The 22897-nt window shown below is 36.3% G+C and overlaps 1 protein-coding gene across 1 annotated transcript in view; it reads left to right on the plus strand.

Annotated features, from left to right (window-relative positions):
• Positions 1–22897, plus strand: part of faf (ubiquitin carboxyl-terminal hydrolase-like faf) — a 134028-nt gene that overhangs the window by 40172 nt on the left and 70959 nt on the right. Inside the window, exons 7-12 of the mRNA XM_089095065.1 lie at positions 263–495; positions 4327–4520; positions 14366–14452; positions 15883–15896; positions 16700–16995; positions 20603–20753. Coding sequence (XP_088951191.1) covers positions 263–495; positions 4327–4520; positions 14366–14452; positions 15883–15896; positions 16700–16995; positions 20603–20753 — 975 coding nt within the window. The remainder of the gene's footprint in view (positions 1–262; positions 496–4326; positions 4521–14365; positions 14453–15882; positions 15897–16699; positions 16996–20602; positions 20754–22897) is intronic.

Consider the following 22897-nt stretch of genomic DNA (forward strand, 5'->3'; position numbering starts at 1 on the left):
AAGGGGCCTTATTGGCTCTATTCCCTTTACTTAGTACCCAAAGCCCCCAACGGAAATTCGTTAGATCCCTATCTTTCGTCTTACGCTTTCTATCCTTTAGATTGTATGCATTAATATCACTTAATGACATTTAAATTGATATTTCTCTTATTTTTATTTCTGATTTCTAGATGCTTAAACTTTCTATTGGGCTAAAATAGCGGAGTTTAGAATCAACGTTCGGACGAGCATTTAGTGTTTTTTTTTGGCTTTTTTTTTTCAGGATCACATGTTAGCAATTTGATGAAAACGTTTGCAAGCTCAGGTGCTACTGTAAGTACAAAACTTGAGTCACCGGTTGTTACAAGGTCAAAAACTCGCGTGGGCCCCTCTGGCTATGTAACTCCTATTAGTAAGCTGTCCGAGAAAACATTGCAGGCGGATGAAAGTTTGAAACAGCTTTTTTCTGCTGGAGGAAAAGGGACCTCAGCATTTCGGCTTCTTTATAATTTGGAGGTAAAGTAATTGTCTGTTATTAATTTATTAAATATATATCCCAATTTATATGCCAACTCAACAAAATACGGAGGGGATTTATTATTAGCACTGTATTCGTGTGTAATTTCGGTTTTATTGACAATCTTGACTATAATGGAAGTTAATGGAACTAAATTCCAATATAGAAGATACTTTGGAACAGTAGTCTGAAGTTCTGCTTTGGAAGAAGAACTGAGATCAAGTTGCTGTTTTGTAATAATCGTTGCAGGTCTATGACTGTCGTAAATATGAATATAAACCTTTTTTTTTTTTGTTATTTTTATTTTGTTTTTTTATTTTTTTTTTTTTTATTTTATTAATAAAAAAATAGAACTTGACAAAATGCATTCTTTGGTGTAAGGTAAGTTTTCCTAGGGGAGTGCCAGGAATAGAAGAAAAAAAGAGAAAATTTTAGTACTAGTTTATAGCACAAATTAAATATACCAGAAATACTGATAATATAAAATATATAAATATATATATATATATATATATATATATATATATATATACACCATTCTGTGGTGTAAGGCAAGTTGTCCTAGGGGAGTGCCAGGAATAGAAGAAAAAAAGAGAAAATTTTAATACTAGTTTATAGCGCAAATTAAATATACCTGAAATACTGATAATATAAAAAAAATATATGTATATGTGTATAAATAATATTAATGTATATTATGTAATTAATGTATATGTGAATATAAACTTTACCCTATTTTAAGTATCGTACATCGAAGTTTTTCCCTTTTAGCTAATAATGCTGTATTACGCTCTTTTGTTATCAAGTTCATTGATCATATTTTGGGCCCAGGGCCGTGCTTTAAACACTCCAATTATTCTCATTTAACGAGTCCTAAACGATGAAAAGTCGAATGCCTGTGTAAGGGTGATAATCGTAAGTTTTAGGGCAAAGAAAGGGTTCCTATGTGTCGTGAAAATGGATGCTAAGTACACGTTATTTGCGTCGTGGGCGAAACAGTTTGGTCTTATCCTGTTTAATTTGTTTAATTATGAGGCCGCCAATTTTATTTTGTTGCAAGGATGGGGGAAGAGCCTAACCTCAGTGGTTTTTCCAAAAAAAGTAGCTCTTTTTGGATTGATAAGTATGATATCACTTGTTAGAATTATTCTTTGGTGAACCAAGAGCCATGTTTTTCACTTGTCTTTGAGCCAAAGTCTGCGGTGTGTGCTGAAGTGGAGCGTTATAGTCTATGTCTGTGAGGAATGTCTAAGTTTCTGTTTTTGAGTGGAAAGGTCCGTTCAAGGATGCCGGCAGCAGTTTTAACATGACGTTACATTAAGATTCAAAAGTGCTCTAGATGGGTGACCGCTTTTTAGCCCAAGGCGAATTTTCTTGAAATAATCAGTTGAAAGTTTTAGGGATTCAAAAAGGGGCATATTCCTGTACTGTCGTGGCGCAGTGCTATTGACCTCTGTTTGGTAATACGACACACACACTTTGATTTAGTTGCAGCAACCCGGCACACGACCCAGAATTTCATTTCAGTGAAGAGTTTATGCGAAAGTTTCTCAATGATTGATTTAACGAATCTACCAGAACATGTTTTCAGACCTCGACGAAATTTGATGGAAAATATGATATAATTTATTTATTTATTTATTAATTTTAAAATGAGGTAAGCTTTACCAAGCTTGTCGCACTAAACGTTATAACAATTTATGTCATAACAATATAACGTTATAACAATTTATAACAGTGTAATGTCCTAGTTGAGCTGTAAATTCTTGTCAAAACACCTATAAAAAGGGTTGTGGGAGTTCAAAATTTATTACAAATGAAAGCCAGTTCCCAAAATATGTTTTTCGGGATCCAAACTGAACTTTAATAACTTTAATGTGGGAGGGCGCCCCCCTAAATTGCTTCAACCAGTATTCGATCCCAATCAAACTTGATAAAAATAACAGATATTGTCCCCTGTGTGTCGTTCGGGGATGCAAATTTGGCATGTTTTAACAGAGTGTAATTGGAATCCAGAAATTTTTAGTCATTTAGATATCTGCCAAAAAGTGTTGTTGTCTCAACCAAACTTGATTTAAAGTAACTGCTAGTATATGTATTATGTTTTTTCCTGAGCCCGGGACGATTCAACGTTTACGGTGGAAAAGGGTTTCACAAATCCAAATTTTAACGTGAAGCCAACGCGCCTTTGCAAATCCACACCCTGACTTTAAGAACCATGGATTCTAATTGAGCTCAACATTTCCAAGGCTCTTCCTCCAATAAAATATTCAATAATTTACTATAAAAAATCTTGTAAACTGTCAACATTTCAAGGGGATCCCTAAACTCGTATCATCAGTCCAAATGGTTCAGATCTCAACCGATCTAGGCTAAACATGAAGCTAAATGCTTTTCCTCACAATTGTTTGTTATTTTAAAAAGTCAATACCAGAGACAAATCTTTCTAGTGCCTTTACCTGATTCAACCTCTCTCTAATAGAGGCAAAGCTTTTGTAATATCGTATCATTACCCAAAATATTGTATGCACTGGCATGATGAAATTAAGCCTGTACAAAAGCCACTGGTTTCGTTTTTGATGTTAGTGCTGAACCCACTTACTCTAGGGGTAAAGCTACATTCTTTTCATCTGCATCTCCGAGAAGGCCTCGTTGGATCTAGGAGCTAGGAGCTAGGGAATAGGAGTAGGGAGTAGGGAGTAGGGAATAGGAGCTAGAGTCTTAGTTTCTCATGTATAGGGCTTGATTCCCATCGGATGTCTCACAGAGCATTTTTTGGAAGAAGAAAGGATTACATGAGCTTTTTTTGGTTAAGTATAGTTGTCATATGTATAAACTGATAACTTATAGGCGGTCTATAATCACAGGAAACTGTCCACTGCTCGTCATATTGGTAATCAAAATAGAAGTTTTGCGGATATACAGATCCGTAATAAGTATTCTTCAATGTATCTGTATTTACCGAAATTTTCTATATCAGTGTATCTATATCAAAACAGAAGTTTTGCGGATGTAATTATCCGTAATATGTATTCTTCAGTGTATCTATATAAAATCAGAAGTTTTGCGGATGTACAGATCCGTAATCAGTATTCTTCAGTGCATGCATATTTACCGAAGTTTGCTATATCAGTATATCTCTGTCAAAACAGAAGTTTTGCGGATGTACAGATCCATAATAAGTATTCTTCAGGGTATCTATATTTACTGAAGTATTTTATATCAGTGTATCTATATCAAAACAGAAGTTTTACGGATGTACAGATTCGTAATAAGTATTCTTCAGTGTATCTATATTTACCGATGTTTTCTATATCAGTGTATCTATGTCAAAACAGAAGTTTTGCGGATGTACAGATCCATAATAAGTATTCTTCAGGGTATCTATATTTACTGAGGTATTTTATATCAGTGTATCTATATCAAAACAGAAGTTTTACGGATGTACAGATTCGTAATAAGTATTTTTCAGTGTATCTATGTTTACCGATGTTTTCTATATCAGTGTATCAATATCAGAACAGAAGTTTTCTGGATGTACAGATCCGTAATAAGTATTCTTCAGTGTATCTATATTTACTGTTGCTTTGTGACTCATTGGTTGGCGTTACTGTGATTGGTGGCAGCACTTCACGATGCTTGTCATGAGAGAGGTAGTTGCTAATGCTTGTTATGCAATTATTCTTATTTGAATGTATTGTTTCTCTAAAATAACGAAAATGGAATTTTTCGGATTGGAGGGGTACTTTGGATCAAGTCCCATCCCTCCCTGTGTGTGTAGATCAATATTTAAGTGTTTTAACACTTTTTTAACATAGCTTCATTGACAGGTACTATCAAGTAAGTTGATTCCGGTTGGGAATAATTTGGCAAATGGCGACATGGCTCTAGAATTTCGAGAAAGGTTTTTAACAGTAGGTGGACTCAGTCTGGTTCTTGGTGTTCTTCAAGAATACGCTTTGGCTAAAGATGCTGCTTACGAATTACGTCAAAGCTGCTACTTCATAGCGTTGCAGTTGTCCAGGTAAGACTGGTTTATTTATGTGTCAAACTAAAATAACAGTGAGCTGAAGAGCTTCTTGTCACAATCGCTTGTTATTGTTGAAGTGCTAAAACACAGTTTTTTTTTTTTTTTTTTTTTTTTTTTTTTTTTTATCATTCAACCAACTATATCTGAAATACTAACTACAACCAATCAACTTATATTTATAATTAAATATAACGTTATAAATGATACTTCAGTATTGTTCAGTCAATTACATAATTACAGCTATTAGGTCTAATGTTCTCCAATAACTGTTTATCGCACTAAAATCCCTATTGAGTGGTTTAAAACCACTATCCTGAGAGCAGGCACGTAAGATAATAATAAAAAATTGATATTTCAAATAAGAAGTGCCCAGAAATACGGAAAATTTTAGGTTTAGAGGGGATATGGCCCCCGAGATCCCACCCCTTCTTACGTCTCTTCCCGAGCGCTACAGGGCTGCTTGGGATTTTCACTAGGGGTATGGAGACAACCAGCCGGATAGGGCGTTTTTTTTTTTAATTTGACTATATTTGTTTAAAGTAACCACTTTTACACTACAGTCGATGCGGTATCTTCTATGTTTTATTTGGTCTTGTTTTGGCCTTTTGACCTTTTTTTTCGGTGGTCTATTGCTTGTTCAATTTTACGTTTTATTGATCTTCTTATTTTGTTGATGTTCGCTTTATTGCTACTGGAATATTCAAAGTTTTCGAATATTCAGCATTTTTTTCTTTTTTTTATTAATTTAAAATTCTTGTTCTTATTGTCGTTTTGAAGTATCATTTTGAAATGTCGTTTTCAAGAAATTGCCTGCATAATTTGCCTAAAAATGTTTACATTTTTGTAAAAGTGCCGAAGGTAACTTAAAAACTTGTAATGATACGATGATTTGATTCAAATTAAAATTTGCTTCAAAGCTATTTATTTTGTAACCTTTTCCGACACTTATATATTTCTAAAAATCCTTCAAAACTTTCGTAAAAGATTTTGTGAAGAAGTTAAATTTACGTTGTTAGGGCAACGTGAGGTGCAGGTATGGACAAATTTCCAAAGCTGCCAGTACCAGAATTTGACAGAATTCCAAAAGCTGCCGACACTTTAGTTGCACAACTTGTGTTTTGACAGCTTTTCTTGGAGCAAAAAGTATTATTATATGTAAAAATGGTATTTTCATACAAAATCTGCCAACAAATTTGAAAACTGCCAAGCAGCATTGCTACTTGGCTATCCCAGTTTTTTCTATGGCGGGTGAAGTGCAACAGCGAATTTTGGTTAGCTTCGCTGACAAACTTGTCACGGGAATAATGCTTTCATTTTGTCACAACTGACTAATTGCCCGTCACTCCCTCAAAAGTTTAAGAATGCATGTGGCAAATAGAATTTTTCTTTTAAAGAAAGGAAAGAAAAATATTCTCTTTTTTCTGACAACCAATCACTGTTGTTGTTTTTCGTTAATGCAAATCTAATAATAATAGTATTTATGTCCTCTAGAGTGTCCTCATTGATCAATACTTCATGGAGTATTGATCAGTTTTAAAAATAAGTTGTATCTTTTTTAGCTGATTTTTTTTCCATAAGCTAAATTTTTTATGTTTTTCATAAGCAGCGCAATAGCGCTGCCTATGTAAAGAACGATGTTGGCACAATGTATTATTATTTTTTTTTTCCATACCCGGGCACTTCGTATCGAAGGAGTTGTCGTAGAAACTTCGAAAAGGGCTCATGCGATTGGAAATTGGAATGGCTTGTGCCCTTTTTAATAGTTGAAAGTGATTGGAAGGCAACTGACACCCCTTCCATGCCCACCATTTCCCTAAACACATCCAATCTAAATTTTCAGATAGCCATTTTGTTCAGCATAGTTGATTTACAGATAGAAATTATGTTTCTGGGGAGGACACTCCCCCACAGCCCTCAGGACAAGGGTTGTAAGTTATACCCTGAGGGCATATAAGGTTTTTATAGAAAGCGTTGTTATAGAAACTTCAAAAAAAAGCTCGTTCGATTGGAAATTCAAAGGGCTAGTGCTCATTTTAATAGTTGAAAGTGATTGGAGGGCAACTAGTCCCCCTCTCAAGCCCGCCTTTTTCCGAAACACACTTAATCAAAATTTTGAGATAGCCATTTTATTCAACGTGGTTTAAATTTCTGGAAATTAGATCTTTGAGCATGACAACCCCCCTCCCCCTCCACAGCCCTCAGGGCAAGGGTTGTAAGTTATGCTCTGGGGGCATATAAGGTTTTTTTTTTTAGAAAGTATTGTTATAGAAACTTCAAAAAGGGCTCATTTGATTGGAAATTGAAGTTGCTAGTGCCCTTTTTAACAGTCGAAAGTGATTGGAAGGCAACTAACACCCCTTCCACGGCCATCTTTTATCCAAACACATCCAATCAAAATTTTGAGATAGCCATGTTGTTCGACATAGTTAAAAAAGTCTGGAAATATGTTTTTGAGCCATTTTGTTCAAAGTAGTTGAAAGTTTTGGAAATTATATTTAAAAAGATGACACTCCCCCCACAGCCCTCAGGGTAAGGGTTATAAGCTATGCCCTGGGGGCATATATGATTTCTATTGACAGCTTTGTCGTAGAAACTTGAAAAAGGGTTCATTCGATTGGAAATTCAAAGGGCTACTTACTTTATACTTGTGGCGGGAATCAGGCGTTTCCACCTCGCCCGGCATCGATGATCTTGGAGACCTTCTTGGACCATGTTGAGCGATCTTGTGCCAGCTGCTCTCCAAAAGCGAGCCACTGAGTTGACCATCTGTGTCCGAACTTTCTGAATCCTCCGATAGGTTTAAGGTCTGACTTGGCCAGGTTCCACCAGTTCTTCCTCTGTCCTCCTTGGTATCTCTTCCAGGAGCTAATAGGCTCGACTAGAAGTATTTGGCGAGGCAGGTATTCTGGCGGCTTCCGTAATACATGGCCCAACCATTTCAAACGGTGTTCTTTAATAGTGAGCGCCACATCTCTCTGAATATTGCACATTTGACGTAGATCAGCGTTGGAGGTACGGCCCATGCAGCTGCATTCTGAGAATTCTTCGGAGGCAGGTATGCTCAAACTCCTTCATTGTATTCTCATGCTGTATTCTTACCGACCATGTTTCAGATCCGTAAAGGAAAATGGTGCGGACTAGTGCCATGTAGAATCGAACTTTCGTTCGGACACTGACTTTTCGGAGATTCCATAAGGGTTTCCAAAGGGAGGCAAAGACTGTCTGCGCTTTCTGTATTCTCTGATGGATATCAGCGTCGGAAGATCCGTCAATACATATTTGGGAGCCTAAGTATGTAAAACAGTTGACTTTTTCCAGCTGAACTTGATTGACAGTTAGTGTGAATGGTCCTGTGTCGTGGTTAATAGCCATGAATTTCGTTTTCTCTGTGCTGACTTTCAAGCCGATCAGGTCTGCCCAGGCCACCACGTTGTCAAGCATGTTTTGAGCTTCTACGGGGTCTGAGAGGAGGCCAACATCAGCCGCATAATCGAGGTCAGTCAGTGAAAGATTCTTTCCGATCTGAACTCCTGGATAGGACGACAGTGCATTTTCAAGCACCCAATCGACGCAATAATTGAACAGAGTCGGAGAGAGGACGCACCCTTATTTTACTCCGAACTCAACCAGGAATTCTTCAGTTTCTTCACCATAGACTCGAACTCGGCTCATTGACACGTCATAGTATGCCTTCATCAATTCAACAAACTTCAGTGGCATTCCGTCATTCTCTTGGATCTTCCAAAGTTTCTGGCGAGTGACAGAGTCGAAGGCGGCAATGAAATCCAGTAGTATCAAGAATCGGAGTAGATTGTATCTTTCAAACTGTTGGAGAATGAGGTAAAAAACAAAGATATCATCATTATTGGCTCTACCTGGCCAAAGACTGGATTAATGTCTTCGAGTTCTTTCCTCCCTTGCCCCTTTAAAGTGGTTCAAGAGCATGATCCCGAATATTTTGAACACAATGTCTCTAAGACTTATTCCGCGGTAATTTTTGTATTCGGTTTTATCTCCTTTCTTATAGAAAGGGAGAATGACTGATGTCTTCCAATCTTTTGGGAAAGAGTTGGTCCTCCACACTTCTTCGAGAATGCCATGGAGCTGTTCAGCAGTGACCTCAGGGCATTGTTTGTACACTTTCGGGGAGAGGCCGTCTTCACCTGGGGCTTTGTCGTTCTTCAGGGTCTTGATCGCTTTTAGTATTTCGGCTCTGGTCGGTGTATCCAGCTCGACATCGTAGGGTTCTTTAGAAACGGCAGGTGGGAAAAAATCAGGAGCGGATGATGGGGATGGGTTTAGGAGGATCGGAAAGTGATCCTTCCATCTGGCTAAGCGCTCCTTCTGACAACTGATGATTTTTCCTGATCTGTCTTTGACTATTTCTGAGACAGCAGCTTTTTTACCAACAGATTATTTCAGGAGCTGGTAAAGCTTGCGGGTATCATGTGAGCGTGCTGCTTTCTCTAACGACACGGTAGCATCTCCACATTTGGCGGTGGTCCAGATGAACAGAGCGTTTTACCTGTCTGCGAAGCTCTTTTGTTTCTTCTTTAGGGCCGCTCATCTTTTGTCTTCGCTCACCGATTATTGACAGGGTCCTAGCGGTAATCCAGTGATGTCGCTTGATTTTTGCTCGGCCTAGGATCTCGCCGGCAGTCTCTGTCACCACTGTTTTAATGGTCTCCCATCTCTTCTCGGGAGTTGGGTTTTCATCAGAACTGAGGGCGTCAAATTGGTTATCAGTTCCAAATTGAGGGCCTGTCAAACTTCTTTGTCTTGGAGCTTACCAATGTTGAATCCGGCCTTGGGCTTGTTTTTTCTCCGAGTTGCAAGACGTAGCAAAATTTTTGCAGCAACAAGCCTTTGGTCAGATCCAGACTGCGAGCCTGTGTCCGCGCCGTTGTAAGAGCGAGAGTCCTGTACGGAGCTTCTCCAGCGCTGGCGTACGAGAATGAAGTCTATTTGAGCCTTAGTGACACCGTCATTTGAATGCCAAGTTAAAAGGTGACTAGGTTTGTGCTGAAATATGGTATTGGTGACAACAAGCTAGTTCATCAAGGCATAGTTTGCCAACCTTGGCTCATTCTTACATCTGTGACCTTGTCCAAATTTTCCAAGGACTTGTCTTGTGGTTTGGTCAGACGGACCAACTCTAGCGTTGAAGGCTTCAGCAAAAAACAAGAAATCACATACGGCAACAAAAGAATAAAGCTGTTGCAGCTCACCATAGAAATCATCCTTGGTTGTATCAGCAGCGTCACGGGTGGGGGCATAGGTAGAAATTATCGATACATTTGCGGGGTTTCCTTTTATTCTGATTCTGGCAAGTCTACAGGAGACTGGTTCCCATTCTAGGAGAGCATTTCTGGTTCTTTGGTTCATGATTAAACCAACTCCGTGGAGTCCCGAATTATCCTTTACTCCGGAGTAGAAAAAATGGAATTGATGTAACGTTTCAGGAGCTGTAATAACTATGGAGCCAGAACCTGAAATTCTGGTCTCGGATATGCAAAGTATGTCTACGTTGTACTTCTCCATCTCATGGACAAGAAAAACTTGCGTGGCTTCTTGTTTGACGGATCTTACATTCCAACATCCCACATTTATTCTACATTTTGCCTGTTTAATGACTGTAGTGGGTTTTCCTAGAATTATGGCATGAAAAGGATTTTTCGACTTCGCCGCCATATTTGAAGTCGCGTCGCCTGCCGGGAACGCCGTAGTATGGTTGGCTTGTTTACTTCTCGACACCCGCGACAATACGGGGGTCGCGTCTTTTTCCGGGGACGCCGTAGCCGTTACAACTTTTCTTCTAGGTCTCAGATTCATCAATGTTTCTTGGGAATAGAGTTGACCGCAAGGTCCCCAGTCTTGCGGGTCACCCGGAGCGCGTTGGCCACCAAATCGCTCGGCGTGGAGCTCAGTGGTGTTTACACCCTTCCACCGCTTTGAGGTGCGCTGACGGATTTCCTTTGCTGCCCAGGGACGGAAGATCGAGCCTCATTGCCTGTAACTACCATCACTGCCATGGAGGTATACAAGCTTAGCTTGACCTTTGATTCCCACCTGGAATCAGTAGGGGCTTCAGGAAGGGAGTTTCGAAAGACTCCCTTGAACTCCTTTTTAATATTTGAAAGTGACTTGAAGGCAACTAACCCCCTCTCACGTCCACATTTTCCCCAAACACATCCAATCAAAATTTTTAGATACCCATCTTGTTCAACGTAGTTAAAAGTTTTAGAAATTAGGTCTTGGAGGATGATAACCCCTCAGAGCCGTGGGAGCAAGGGTTGTAAGTTATGTCCTGGGGGCATATAAGGTTTTTATAGATACTGATGTTATAGAAACTTCAAAAAGGGCTCATTCGATTGGAAACTAGAAAACTTTGTGCCCTTTTTAATATTCTAAAGTGATTGGAAGATAACTAACACCCCTGTCACACCCACCATTTTCCCAAACACATCCGATCAAAATTTTGAGATAGCCATTTTGTTCGACGTGGTTAAAAAGTCTGGACATTATGGTTTTGAGGATGACACCCCCTACACCCCTCAGGGCAAGGGTTGTAAGTAATGCCCTGGGGGTATATAAGGTTTTTTTTTATACAAAGCGTTGTCGTAGAAACTTCAAAAAGGAATCATGCGATTGGAAATTGAAACGGCTGGTGCCCTTTTTAATAGTCGACAGGGCTTGGATGGCAAGTAGCCCCCCTCTCACGTCCACCATTCCCCGAGCACATCCAATCAAATTTTGAGATAGCCATTTTGTTCAACGTAGTTGAAATTTCCGGAAATTATGTCTTTGAGGGTGACAGCCCTCAGGTCAAGGCTTGTAAGATATGCCCTGGGGCATATAAGGTTTTTATAGAAAGTGTTGTCATATAAACTTCGAAAAGGGCTCATTCGATTGGAAAGTGAAAGGGCTTGTGCTCTTTTTAATAGTCAAAAGTGATTGGAGGGCAACTAACCCCCCTCTCACCCCCACCCTTTCTCAAAGCACATCCAATCAAAATTTTGAGATAGCAAATTTCTTCAACGTAGTTGAATGTTCTGGACATTAGGTCTTTAAGGAACACAACCTCCCCCCCAGCCCTTAGGGAAAGGATTGTAAGTTATGCCCTGGGGCATGTAAGGCTTTTATTGAAAGCGTTGTCGTAAAAACTTCAAAAGAGCTCATTCGATTGGAAATTGAAAGGGCTAATGCCTGTTTTAATAGTCGGAATTGATTGGAAAGCTTGACATTTTTATAGTAAAGATCGATGTCGGTACAATGTATTATTATTTTTTCCTTTTTTTTTGTTTAGACCAGGGCACTTCGTATCGAAGGAGTTGTTTTAGGAACTTTGAAAAGGGCTCATTCAATTGGAAAGTGAAAGGGCTTGTGCCCTTTTTAATAGTCGAAAGTGATTGAAGAGCAACTAACCCCCCTCTCATGCCCACCATTTCCCCAAACACATCCAATCAAAATTTTGAGATAGCCGTTTTGTTTAACATAGTTGAAAGCTCTGGAAATTAGATCTTTGAGGATGACAAGCCCCTCACAACCCTCATGGCAAGGGTTGTAATTTATGCCCTGGGGGTACATAAGGTGTTTTATAGGAAGTTTTGACGTAGAAAGCTCAAAAAAGGATCATTTGATTCAAAATTGAAAGCGAAAGTACTCTTTTTAATGATCGAAAGTGGTTGGAAGGCTTTGCATTTTACACTAAAGAGCGATGTTGTTAGACTGTATTATTAGTTTTTTCTTTTCTTTTTTTTTTAGACCAGGGCACTTCGTATTAAAGGAGCTGTCTTAGGAACTTCGAAATGGGCTCTTTTGATTGAAAATAGAAAGCGCTAATGCCCTTTTTAATAGTTGAAAGTGATTGGAGGGCAACTAGTACCCTTCCCACCCCCACCCTCTCATTTGCCCATTATGTTTAAAAACTAAATGTTGCCTTAAGATTAATTCAAAATGCACTGCGTTAATGCTAATTCCCAATAAGGCATCTCAGCAGTATCCCAAGAACGACTGAGGGTATTATGTTCAAAATTTCGGGGCTACTTCTGCTCTTAAAATTTCACCAAATCAAAATAGCGTAAGTGTATCCAGTCTATCAAAGAAAGTAAACAGATTTTTTTTTGCGAATGGTATCAAGTTTCTATTTCAGTCAACTACAGGAGGTATGAAACTAAATTAAACACTACTATTTCTGTCAAGATTTTTAAAAGGGTGTATGTTGTTAAAAATTGCTGAATTTTTTTCTCCAGCATACAAATAGCAGGCCAAACTACAAAGTCTAAAAAAACGAAAAGATTTAAAGAACTATTTTCTTTTTCCCTGAGAAGACTATGTCAATATAAAACGAACAGAAATTAATCAAATAAACTTTTTCCACAAAATAAGTTTTTCAAAGAAAAGTAAAGAACTCCATTAAACAAAAAATGAGCAAACATAAAATCAAATAATCTACCAAGCGTGGAACCACTACTAGTCAGTATCGATAAATAAATGAAACCCAAAATGAACAGGAATTCCGATAAATAACTGAGTCAAACTCAAAAGGAGTACAAATTAAGCTGATTAGGACTCAAAACCCCTATGCCTTTCCAAAGCCAGCACATAATTTGCACTTTACTAAAAAAAAATACAAATGATTGTGCATTGTCAGTTTAATATACATATACTGATATTTAGTAATCAAAATGTTAATATTATTTAATTTATTAAAGTTATACAAGTATAAACATTTATAATTTTTTCAGTAAAGGGCAAATTACGTTCTGGCCTTGGGAAGGCGTAAGGGTTTTGAGCCATACTCATGTTAATTTCTGCTCGTTTTGAGCTTGACACGGTTATTTGTCGTAATTTCTGTTCGTTTTGGGTATAATTTATTTGTCGATGTTGTTTTGTGGTAGTTTCACGCTTGGTAGATTATTTGATTTTATTTTTGCTCATTTTTGGTTTAATGGAGTTCTTTAATTTTCTTTGAAAAACTTATTTTGTGGAAAAAGACTTTTTAATTCATATTGAGAAAGAAGCAACGGGAAAGCTACATTTTCTATATCAATGGGACAACTATTAATTTTTAAGGAGGTAAGTGTGATACCGTTTTGGGAAACGTTAGTTCAAATGTTATCTCGAGAGCCTCTCATTTGAACCCTTTATACGTCATTCTTATCGTTTTAACTCCCTTTATATTCAGGTTTTTGTTATGTTGGGAAGCACCTCATCCAGATACTTCATTGAAGAAACAATTTTTGAAGATTCCCTTGCAAACTCATACATATTGATGTAACGTCCTTTATATTTAGGTTTTTATTGTGTGGTTAAGCACCTCATCCAGATACTTCAGTGAAGAAACAATTTTTGAGGATTCCCTTGCAAACTCAAACATATTGATGTAACGTCCTTTATATTTAGGTTTTTATTGTGTGGTGAAGCACCTTATCCAGATACTTCAGTGAAGAAACAATATTTGAGGATTCCCTTGCAAACTCATACATATTGATGTAACGTCCTTTATATTTATGTTTTTATTGTGTGGTGAAGCACCTCATCCAGATACTTCAGTGAAGAAACAATATTTGAGGATTCCCTTGCACTCATAAAAATTGATGCAACGTCCTTTATATTAATGTTCATAGGTTGTGTCTAATCACATTATCTAGAGACTTCAGTTTAGATACAATTTTTGAGGAGGCCCGTTCTAAATCCTAAATATAGATGCAACGACTTGAATAGAAATTTTATAATGGTGTTGTTTTGAACCTCATCCTGATACATAAGTGACGAAAAACTTTTTGATTATTCCCTTGCTAACTCATACATATTGATGTAACGTCCTTTATATTTAGGTTTTTATTGTGTGGTGAAGCACCTCATCCAGATACTTCAGTGAAGAAACAATATTTGAGGATTCCCTTGCAAACTCCTACATATTGATGTAACGTCCTTTATATTTAGGTTTTTATTGTGTGGTGAAGCACCTCATCCAGATACTTCATTGAAGAAATAATATTCGAAGAGTCCCTGGCACTCCTACATATTGATGTAACGTCCTTTATATTTAGGTTTTTATTGTGTGGTTAAGCACCTCATCTAGATACTTCAGTGAAGAAACAATTTTTTAGGATTCCCTTGCAAACTCCTACATATTGATGTAACGTCCTTTATATTTAGGTTTTTATTGTGTGGTGATGCACCTCATCCAGATACTTCAGTGAAGAAACAATATTTGAGGATTCCCTTGCAAACTCATACATATTGATGTAACGTCCTTTATATTTAGGTTTTTATTGTGTGGTGAAGCACCTCATCCAGATACTTCAGTGAAGAAACAATTTTTGAAGAGTCCCTTGCAAAATCCAACACATTGATTCATCGACTTTTATATTTAGGTTCTTTTTGTGTTACTAAGAACCTCATCTTGATACTTCAGTGAAGAAATAATAATCGAGGATTCCCTGGCAAACTACTGCAACATGATGTAACGTCCTGTATATTTAGGCTTTTATTGTGTGACGAAGCACCTCATCTAGATACTTCAGTGAAGAAACAATTTTTGAGTATTCCCTTGCACTCATACATATTGATGTAACGTCCTTTATATTTAGGTTTTTATTGTGTGGTTAAGCACCTCATCTAGATACTTCAGTGAAGAAATAATATTTGAGGATTCCCTGGCAAAATCCTGCATATTGATGTAACGTCCTGTATATTAAGGTTTTTATTGTGTGGTGAAGAACCTCATCATGATACTTCAGTGAAGAAACAATATTTGAGGATTCCCTGGCAAACTCATACATATTGATGTAACGTCCTTTATATTTAGGTTTTATTGTGTGGTGAAGCACCTCATCCAGATACTTCAGTGAAGAAACAATATTTGAGGATTCCCTTGCAAACTCATACATATTGATGTAACTTCCTTTATATTTAGGTTTTTATTGTGTGGTGAAGCACCTCATCCAGATACTTCAGTGAAGAAACAATATTTGAGGATTCCCTTGCAAAATCATACATATTGATGTAACATCCTTTATATTTAGGTTCTTATTGTGTGGTGAAGCACCTCATCCAGATACTTCAGTGAAGAAACAATTTTTGAGGATTCCCTTGCACTCATTCACATTGATGTAACTTCCTTTATATTAAGGTTTTTATTGTGTGGTGAAGTACCTCATCCAAATACTTCAGTGAAGAAACAATTTTTGAGGATTCCCTTGCAAAATCATAAATATTGATGTAACATCCTTTATATTTAGTTTTTTATTGTGTGGTGAAGCACCTCATCCTGATACTTCAGTGAAGAAATAATTATTGAGGATTCCCTTGCACTCATTCATATTGATGTAACTTCCTTTATATTTAGGCTTCTATTGTGTGGTGAAGTACCTTATCCTAATACTTCAGTGAAGAAACAATATTTGAGGATTCCCTTGCAAAATCATACATATTGATGTAACGTCTTTTATATTTAGGTTTTTATTGTGTTGTGAATCACATCATCCTGATACTTCATTGAAGAAACAATTTTTGAGGATTCCCTTGCACTCATGAATATTGATGTAACTTCCTTTATATTTAGGCTTTTATTGTGTGGTGAAGCACCTTATCCTAATACTTCAGTGAAGAAATAATATTCGAGGATTCCCTTGCACTCATAAATATTGATGTAACTTCATTTATATTTAGGTTTTTATTGTGTGGCGAAGCACCTCATCTAGATACTTCAGTGAAGAAATAATATTTGAGGATTCCCTTGCACTCATACACATTGATGAAACGTCCTTTATATTAAGGATATTATTGTGTGTTGAAGCACCTTATCTTAATACTTCAGTGAAGAAACAATATTTGAGGATTCCCTTGCAAACTCATACATATTGATGTAACGTCCTTTATATTTAGGCTTTTATTGTGTGTTGAAGCACCTCATCCAGATACTTCAGTGAAGAAACAATTTTTGAGGATTCCCTTGCAAACTCCTACATATTGATGTAACGTCCTTTATATTTAGGTTTTTATTGTGTGGTGAAGCACCTCATCCAGATACTTCAGTGAAGAAACAATATTTGAGGATTCCCTTGCAAACTCATACATATTGATGAAACGTCCTTTATATTTAGGTTTTTATTGTGTGGTGAAGCACCTCATCCAGATACTTCAGTGAAGAAACAATTTTTGAGGATTCCCTTGCAAACTCATACATATTGATGTAACGTCCTTTATATTTAAGTTTTTATTGTGTGGTGAAGCACCTCATCCAGATACTTCAGTGAAGAAACAATATTTGAGCATTCCCTTGCCAACTCCATGTCTTGTACGTTCTCCAAGTACTCCTATAAAAGCTATGACCCAGGGAAAATCTCCTACACCAACAAAGACGCTTAGTGGGTCTAAAAGCGCTCAACTTTTTAATTTGACACCTCAGCGTGAATCAGAGGACCTTGAGAAGAAGAAGTATTCAGTCAGTGTACTAGAGGTAGTGTGATTTACTATTGTTAGTAGCCTACTATGACCTGGTTAATAAGACCCTTAGTTTTTAAGGCCTTCGTAAATATATCTTTTATTAAGGGTCGGTCTCTAATTTTTAGCAAACTGGGTGGATTTCCTGAAAGCTATTGGTTCGATTTTTTTTTCTAATTCAGTTAATAATATTTATGGATTTCTAGAATGCAGAACAAGTACGACTGAATTCGTGTGATAATATTTGAGGTTTTTGTCAAACTGAAGTCTTTACTGTAAACTAGCATATTGAGTTAATTGATCCCTCAATTCTATTTGTTTTTCGACGTACTTAGTTTTTTTTTTTCAAATGTAATATGTCTCCTTTTCTGCTGATGAAAATAGTTACGAAAATAAAGCTTTCTAATCTAAATTGTCCTTACCATGTCTTGAAAACCGCCGTATGTGATTTCTATCCGTGCACCTGAACTCTATTGGCTATTAAGTAAAAAAAACAAGTTTTTTTAAACTGGAAGTTAGGAGCGACATTAAAACTTAAAACGAACAGAAATTATTCCGTATATTAAAGGGCTGTCTCCTCCTCAACGCCTCGCTCTTTACGCTAAAGTGTTTTATTTTTTTAAAAAATAAAGTTGTGAGACAGAGTCAACCTTTAGCTTAAAGAGCGAGGCGTTGAGGAGGAAACAGCCCCTTTCATATACGGAATAATTTCTGTTCAGTTTAATTTTTAATGTCGCTCCTTTCAGTTTAAAAAAAAAAAATCTTTTTTAGTTAATGCAGCTGTGATTTTGGCTCACCGTACATGAATAATTAAAATTAAATTTGCATATTAAGTTTACTTTTGTTTGGCTAAATGGCTTTCTCGAAATTTTGTTCTGACTTACTTTCGAATTAACTTACGTAACGAACTTCTACATTCGTATATTTGTATTACGTATATTAGGGAGTTCCTCCCCTAGTTAATACCTCGCTCTTTACGCTAAAGTTCAAATTTTGTTCCGATTCTTTAAGAATGACCCCTTAATCACAAAGGCCGTTAATTAGAATAAAAAGCTCTGATGGAAGTACAGAAAAAAATTGAGCGTAAAGAGCGAGTTAATGACTAGGGGGCGAATCCAATCATATACGTAATAATTTCTGATCGTTTTAAGTTTTGATGTTAATTCTTACTTTCAGTTGAAAAAAATGTTGTTTTTTATTTAATTTCTGATCGTTTTTTTAAATAATGCTGGGAAATCCGGCGCCCCCTTCATAGCAATTTCCCTTCCTCCATGGAAAGATCCTCCCACGTAACTTCAGATCCCCCCCCCCAAGATAATAGAAAAAATCCCCCCTGAAAACTTCCGTATACTTCCCAATAACCAATACTGTATGTAAACATTGGGCAAAGTTCATAACTTGCAGACCTTCCCCCAGGGATTGTGGGAGATTAAGTCATCCTCAAAGACATAGTTATTGTATTCTTCGACCATGCTGAACACAATGGCTATCACAATATTTTGATCGGGTAACTTTGGGAAAAAAGTGAGCGTGGGATGGGGCCTAGTTGCCCTCCATTTTTTCGGTCACTTAAAAAGGGCAGTAGAACTTTTAATCTCCATTCGAATGAGACCGCTCGCGATATTCTAGGACCACTGGGTCAATACGATCACCCCTGGGAAAAAAAAACAAAAAAAAAACAAGTGAACGCGCATCCGTGATCTTTCTTCTGGCAAAAAATACAAAAATTCCAGATGTTTGCAGATAGGAGCTTGAAACTTCTATAGTAGAGTTCTCTGATACTCTGAATCTGATGGTGTGATTTTAATTAAAATTCTACGATTTTTAGGGGATGTTTCTCCCTTTTTTTCGAAAATAAGGCAAATTTTCTCAGGCGCGTAACTTTTGATAGGTACTAAACTTAATAACACTTATATATTTGAAATCAGCATAAAAATCTGATTCTTTGGATGTATCTATTGTTATACATCAAAACTCTAAAAAATTCCGTTTTTTTAGAGTTTCGGTTGATATTGAGCCGGGTCGCTCCTTACTTACAGTTCGTTACCACGAACTGTTTGATATAAAAAAAATGAAATTAGTTTTTTACTCTCGTAAAATGTAAACGAAATCTTGGCGATCAAAAACTCGTGTATCTTGCAACTTATCGTCTTTTGAAATAATCAGAAATTTTTTTTGAAGCCTCCCTTCGTTAGGCATACTGGCCATTAATGTCAGACGCTACACTTGCACATGATAAGGAAATGCGACAACAATAAAAATGCTAATTCAAAAGAAAGAAAAAACTACTTCTAATATTGCTAAACACAACTCATTGCAGCCGTAAGACACCTAAGGCCGAAACATCTGCGTACACCCCTCCTCTTTGCTAATCTGTCAGAGCTTCACTTATCCTCAGCATGACATTCCAATTTTGTTTCAATCCTTATTTGTGACCTCTTTCCATCCCACTTGATGACGTACTGCTTATTGCTTGGCCATATATGGACGTCCAATTAGCCGGTTTTTGGCCTCATAAAACGAGGTCCCATCCGTAAACACAGTCTAAGAACATTACGTATTAAACATATTGCTACGTCTTAAGATTAATTTACACTCATATCCTATATAAAAGAGATGGAAAAAAGAGTAAGAAAAGGAGCTTAAATTGAAGTGTCCTCTTCACAACCAAAACGAGAGCCAATAAATTGGACGAGCTCATTGTGCAGAAGTGATGCCAAATTAAGCGAAAAAAAAAATAAAGCAACAATCCTAAAATGTTTTATTTTTGTACTCTAAAAAGTGCCCTTAATCGGTTTTCTTTTACGGTACCAAAACTCCTATATTATTTTGTGTTTTCAGAAAGAGTTTCAAAATAAAAAGCTTAGAGTTTGTTCCTGACCGTTAAAGCACCAAGGACATAAACAAATTTTTTTACCCCTTGTACCTATCTTTTTTTTTCGACCTTGGACCTTTATTATTTACCTCTTGGACCTGAAAACTGCGATTTTAAGCATTTCCTATTTGCTTGTTTCGACGTTATGAAGTTTTTAAGGCAGTATAGTATTTTTTGTCACTGTTGCATATTGAACCGTGAAAATAAATAAGCGAAACTAATTGCTTTAATTTGCCACTTCTTTTCGTAAATGATCAATTATTACAAATTTGTTGATTCCCAGGGATGACTTAACCTTCAAAGCGATCCAACACCTTAAGCTTTTTGGTGCCACATGTTTTAAGCTTTTTTTTTTACTGGTTTTCATGTTTGTTTGTTTTTTTTTTTGTGCGTGTTACTATCAGAAAATGTATCTCTGCTTATGCAGGTCTCCTTCATTAAATTTTTTAGATAATTTTACACACACATATATATATATATATATATATATATATCTATATATATATATATATATATATATATATATATATATTTTTCACCAACATTATTTTTTTTTTAATTTAGTACCACTACTGCAGAATACTGCATTCGAAGCTCTTTTTCATTAACAAATAAATTCTAGGTATTTCTGAATTCCTTAAGGTATATATGGTTGTAGCCTATATGTTTCCGCCAAATTAATTAAAAGAATCAAATTAAAATAATTAAGTTATATGATATGTCTTGAAGTGTTCCTCTCTTTTCCTAGACCCTATCTGAAGAAAATCTACGTGCAACTGTAAGCTGTCTACTTCGTTTGGCTTGGGCAGCAGCTGCCGGAAAACTGAGCTTGGCAACTGCTAATGTCATTGTCGGAGGCACAGGAAGTCTTGGTCGGCCCCGTCGAGGACAGACTCAAGGTCAGTTACTTCCAAATAACAATTTTATGTTAAGACTTGTTTATTTTAGGAATCGTTTCAATCTAGGTTAATATCTCGTGACTCTTTGTTAGTTGACCTTTCCATAAGTTTTCTGTTTGGTCTGTTTTTTTTTTCATTTTTAAAATTTTCTTGTTTTCTTTTTCTCTTCTTTCGAATTTTCGTTTTTTTTTTCAAGAAGAGAGATAAATAGTTAAATTGAGCAAGGGATTGCTTGGAAATTTCAACTGATATTGTATTTCAATTAAACTGAATATTATTAATTTTTGAAGAATAGCTCTCACATTATTGAATTACAGGTAACCTAATGTATTTTGAAATTGTAGAGCACAACGAATTGCGCTTCTTCTTAAAGATGAATGCACATTTCAAAGGCATTCGAGAATTTGTGGAAAAGTCAATTGCCAATGACAGAATCCATTCGTTATGTCGATCGACTTAAAAACCTTTCGACATACATCGTGAATAAGTTTTAAGGTACTTTTTTTTCTCTGAAACAAGCGATTTTGTGACAAGCCTGCAGGTGGATCTTGCACCAAAAGCATAGTATGCTTACACCATTGGATTCATTAGTCTCAGAACCAGGGTTTTATATAGGATTTTTCTCTCGGGGGGCAGGCTGGGGGGTTACAAAGAATTTTTAAAAACGCATCAAAAATTAGTTTGTTTTCATTTTTTTTACGTTTCTGCGAGTAGAACAAACAGTTTTTTTTTTGGGGGGGGGGTCAAATCTTCTCCCCCTGGATTGGGCCTTGCTCAGACTGTCCATTCACCGAGCCAGAATTATGATATTACTTAAAAATTTTAATAGAGAATGATCTAAACTTGCTTAAACAAATACGAAAAGGGTCCATTTTCCAATGGTTTTTAAAAAAAATCAGAATATTTTTAATAAAAAAAACCCTAAACTCTCAATTTCAGAGATTCAACTTGGTAGATAGATGAAACTAAATTTCAGCTGTGGAATACTATCAATGTTTTTGTCTGATTAAAACCATAAGAGAATTCTGCTCTCCTTACGGTTTCTGCTCTCTGCTCTATTTCTACTTTCTTACGGTTTAAACCGTAATAAAGCAGGAAAACAACATACCAAAGCCTGCACCAGGGAATATAAACCTTAAATTATCATAAATACCGGTGACGTCGTCAACGTCAAATTTAAGCAACGTCAACATTCAGTTGGAACTGTGACAAAGGGAACCGGATTTTTTTTTATCTGTAAGAGGGTTAATAACATCACATCGGTCTCTGATGTAGAATATATGAGAGTAAATAAGTTTTTAGTTCCATCGATTTTCATAGTTTTGCAACAAAACGTAAAAACTCTCTGTTTTCTTTCTGGATGTGCCATTCTTTTATAATAGAATCAATTATATTTTTATGCTATTATATTCAAAATTAACTCCTTTTCAGAATATTATACACTGTATATACAATTTGAATATGTTGTACTTTCTAAAACCAGCGCAATTAAAAAAGATGTAAGGTGTAAATTTGTCGCGTGGGTACTTAGTACGCGACAAATACGTTAGTACATATTTTATGTTACATTTTTTGAGTTATTAGTATGCCAACATTAAAAAATTGCGTGCCAATTTCGTTGAGATAGTTGAATTCTGAAGCTTAAAGTATAATCCAAGTTTTAACTTTCTGGTCGAATTTTTGTTCAAAAAAAAAAAAAAAAAAAATTAATGATAATGATAATGACAGACTGACACTTATTGATCATCACTTTCAAAAAATAATTCTAGTTTTCTTCAAATTTTAGTTTATTTTCTTGTTAAATGGAAAATTACGCTAAAAAAAAAATATCTGAAAAAATTTTTTTCGTATCAAATCTTTTTCCAAGAAAAAAAATTCTTAATTGAGGTCCATGAATCGCTGCAGAATATGACGAAAATGTAAAAAAAAATTCAAGTCTTAGTATGCTAATAACTTATTTACACAAAAACTGCAACTTAAATAAGTAGCAACAAAAAGCGACAATTCTACATCTTAATTTTTATTTTAATTATGGCTTGCATTTAAAAAGTTATGGAAACCGTTTTCCGCTCTTTGCTTCTCTAAGACTGGCGCATTATGGAATTTATGTTACGTGGGTATTTGGGGGTTGTTGGCAATTTTAC

The sequence above is a fragment of the Artemia sp. Qi Xiang Cuo genome, chromosome 9, assembly GCF_049724085.1.
Source record: "Artemia sp. Qi Xiang Cuo chromosome 9, ASM4972408v1, whole genome shotgun sequence".
NCBI lineage: Eukaryota > Metazoa > Arthropoda > Branchiopoda > Anostraca > Artemiidae > Artemia > Artemia sp. Qi Xiang Cuo.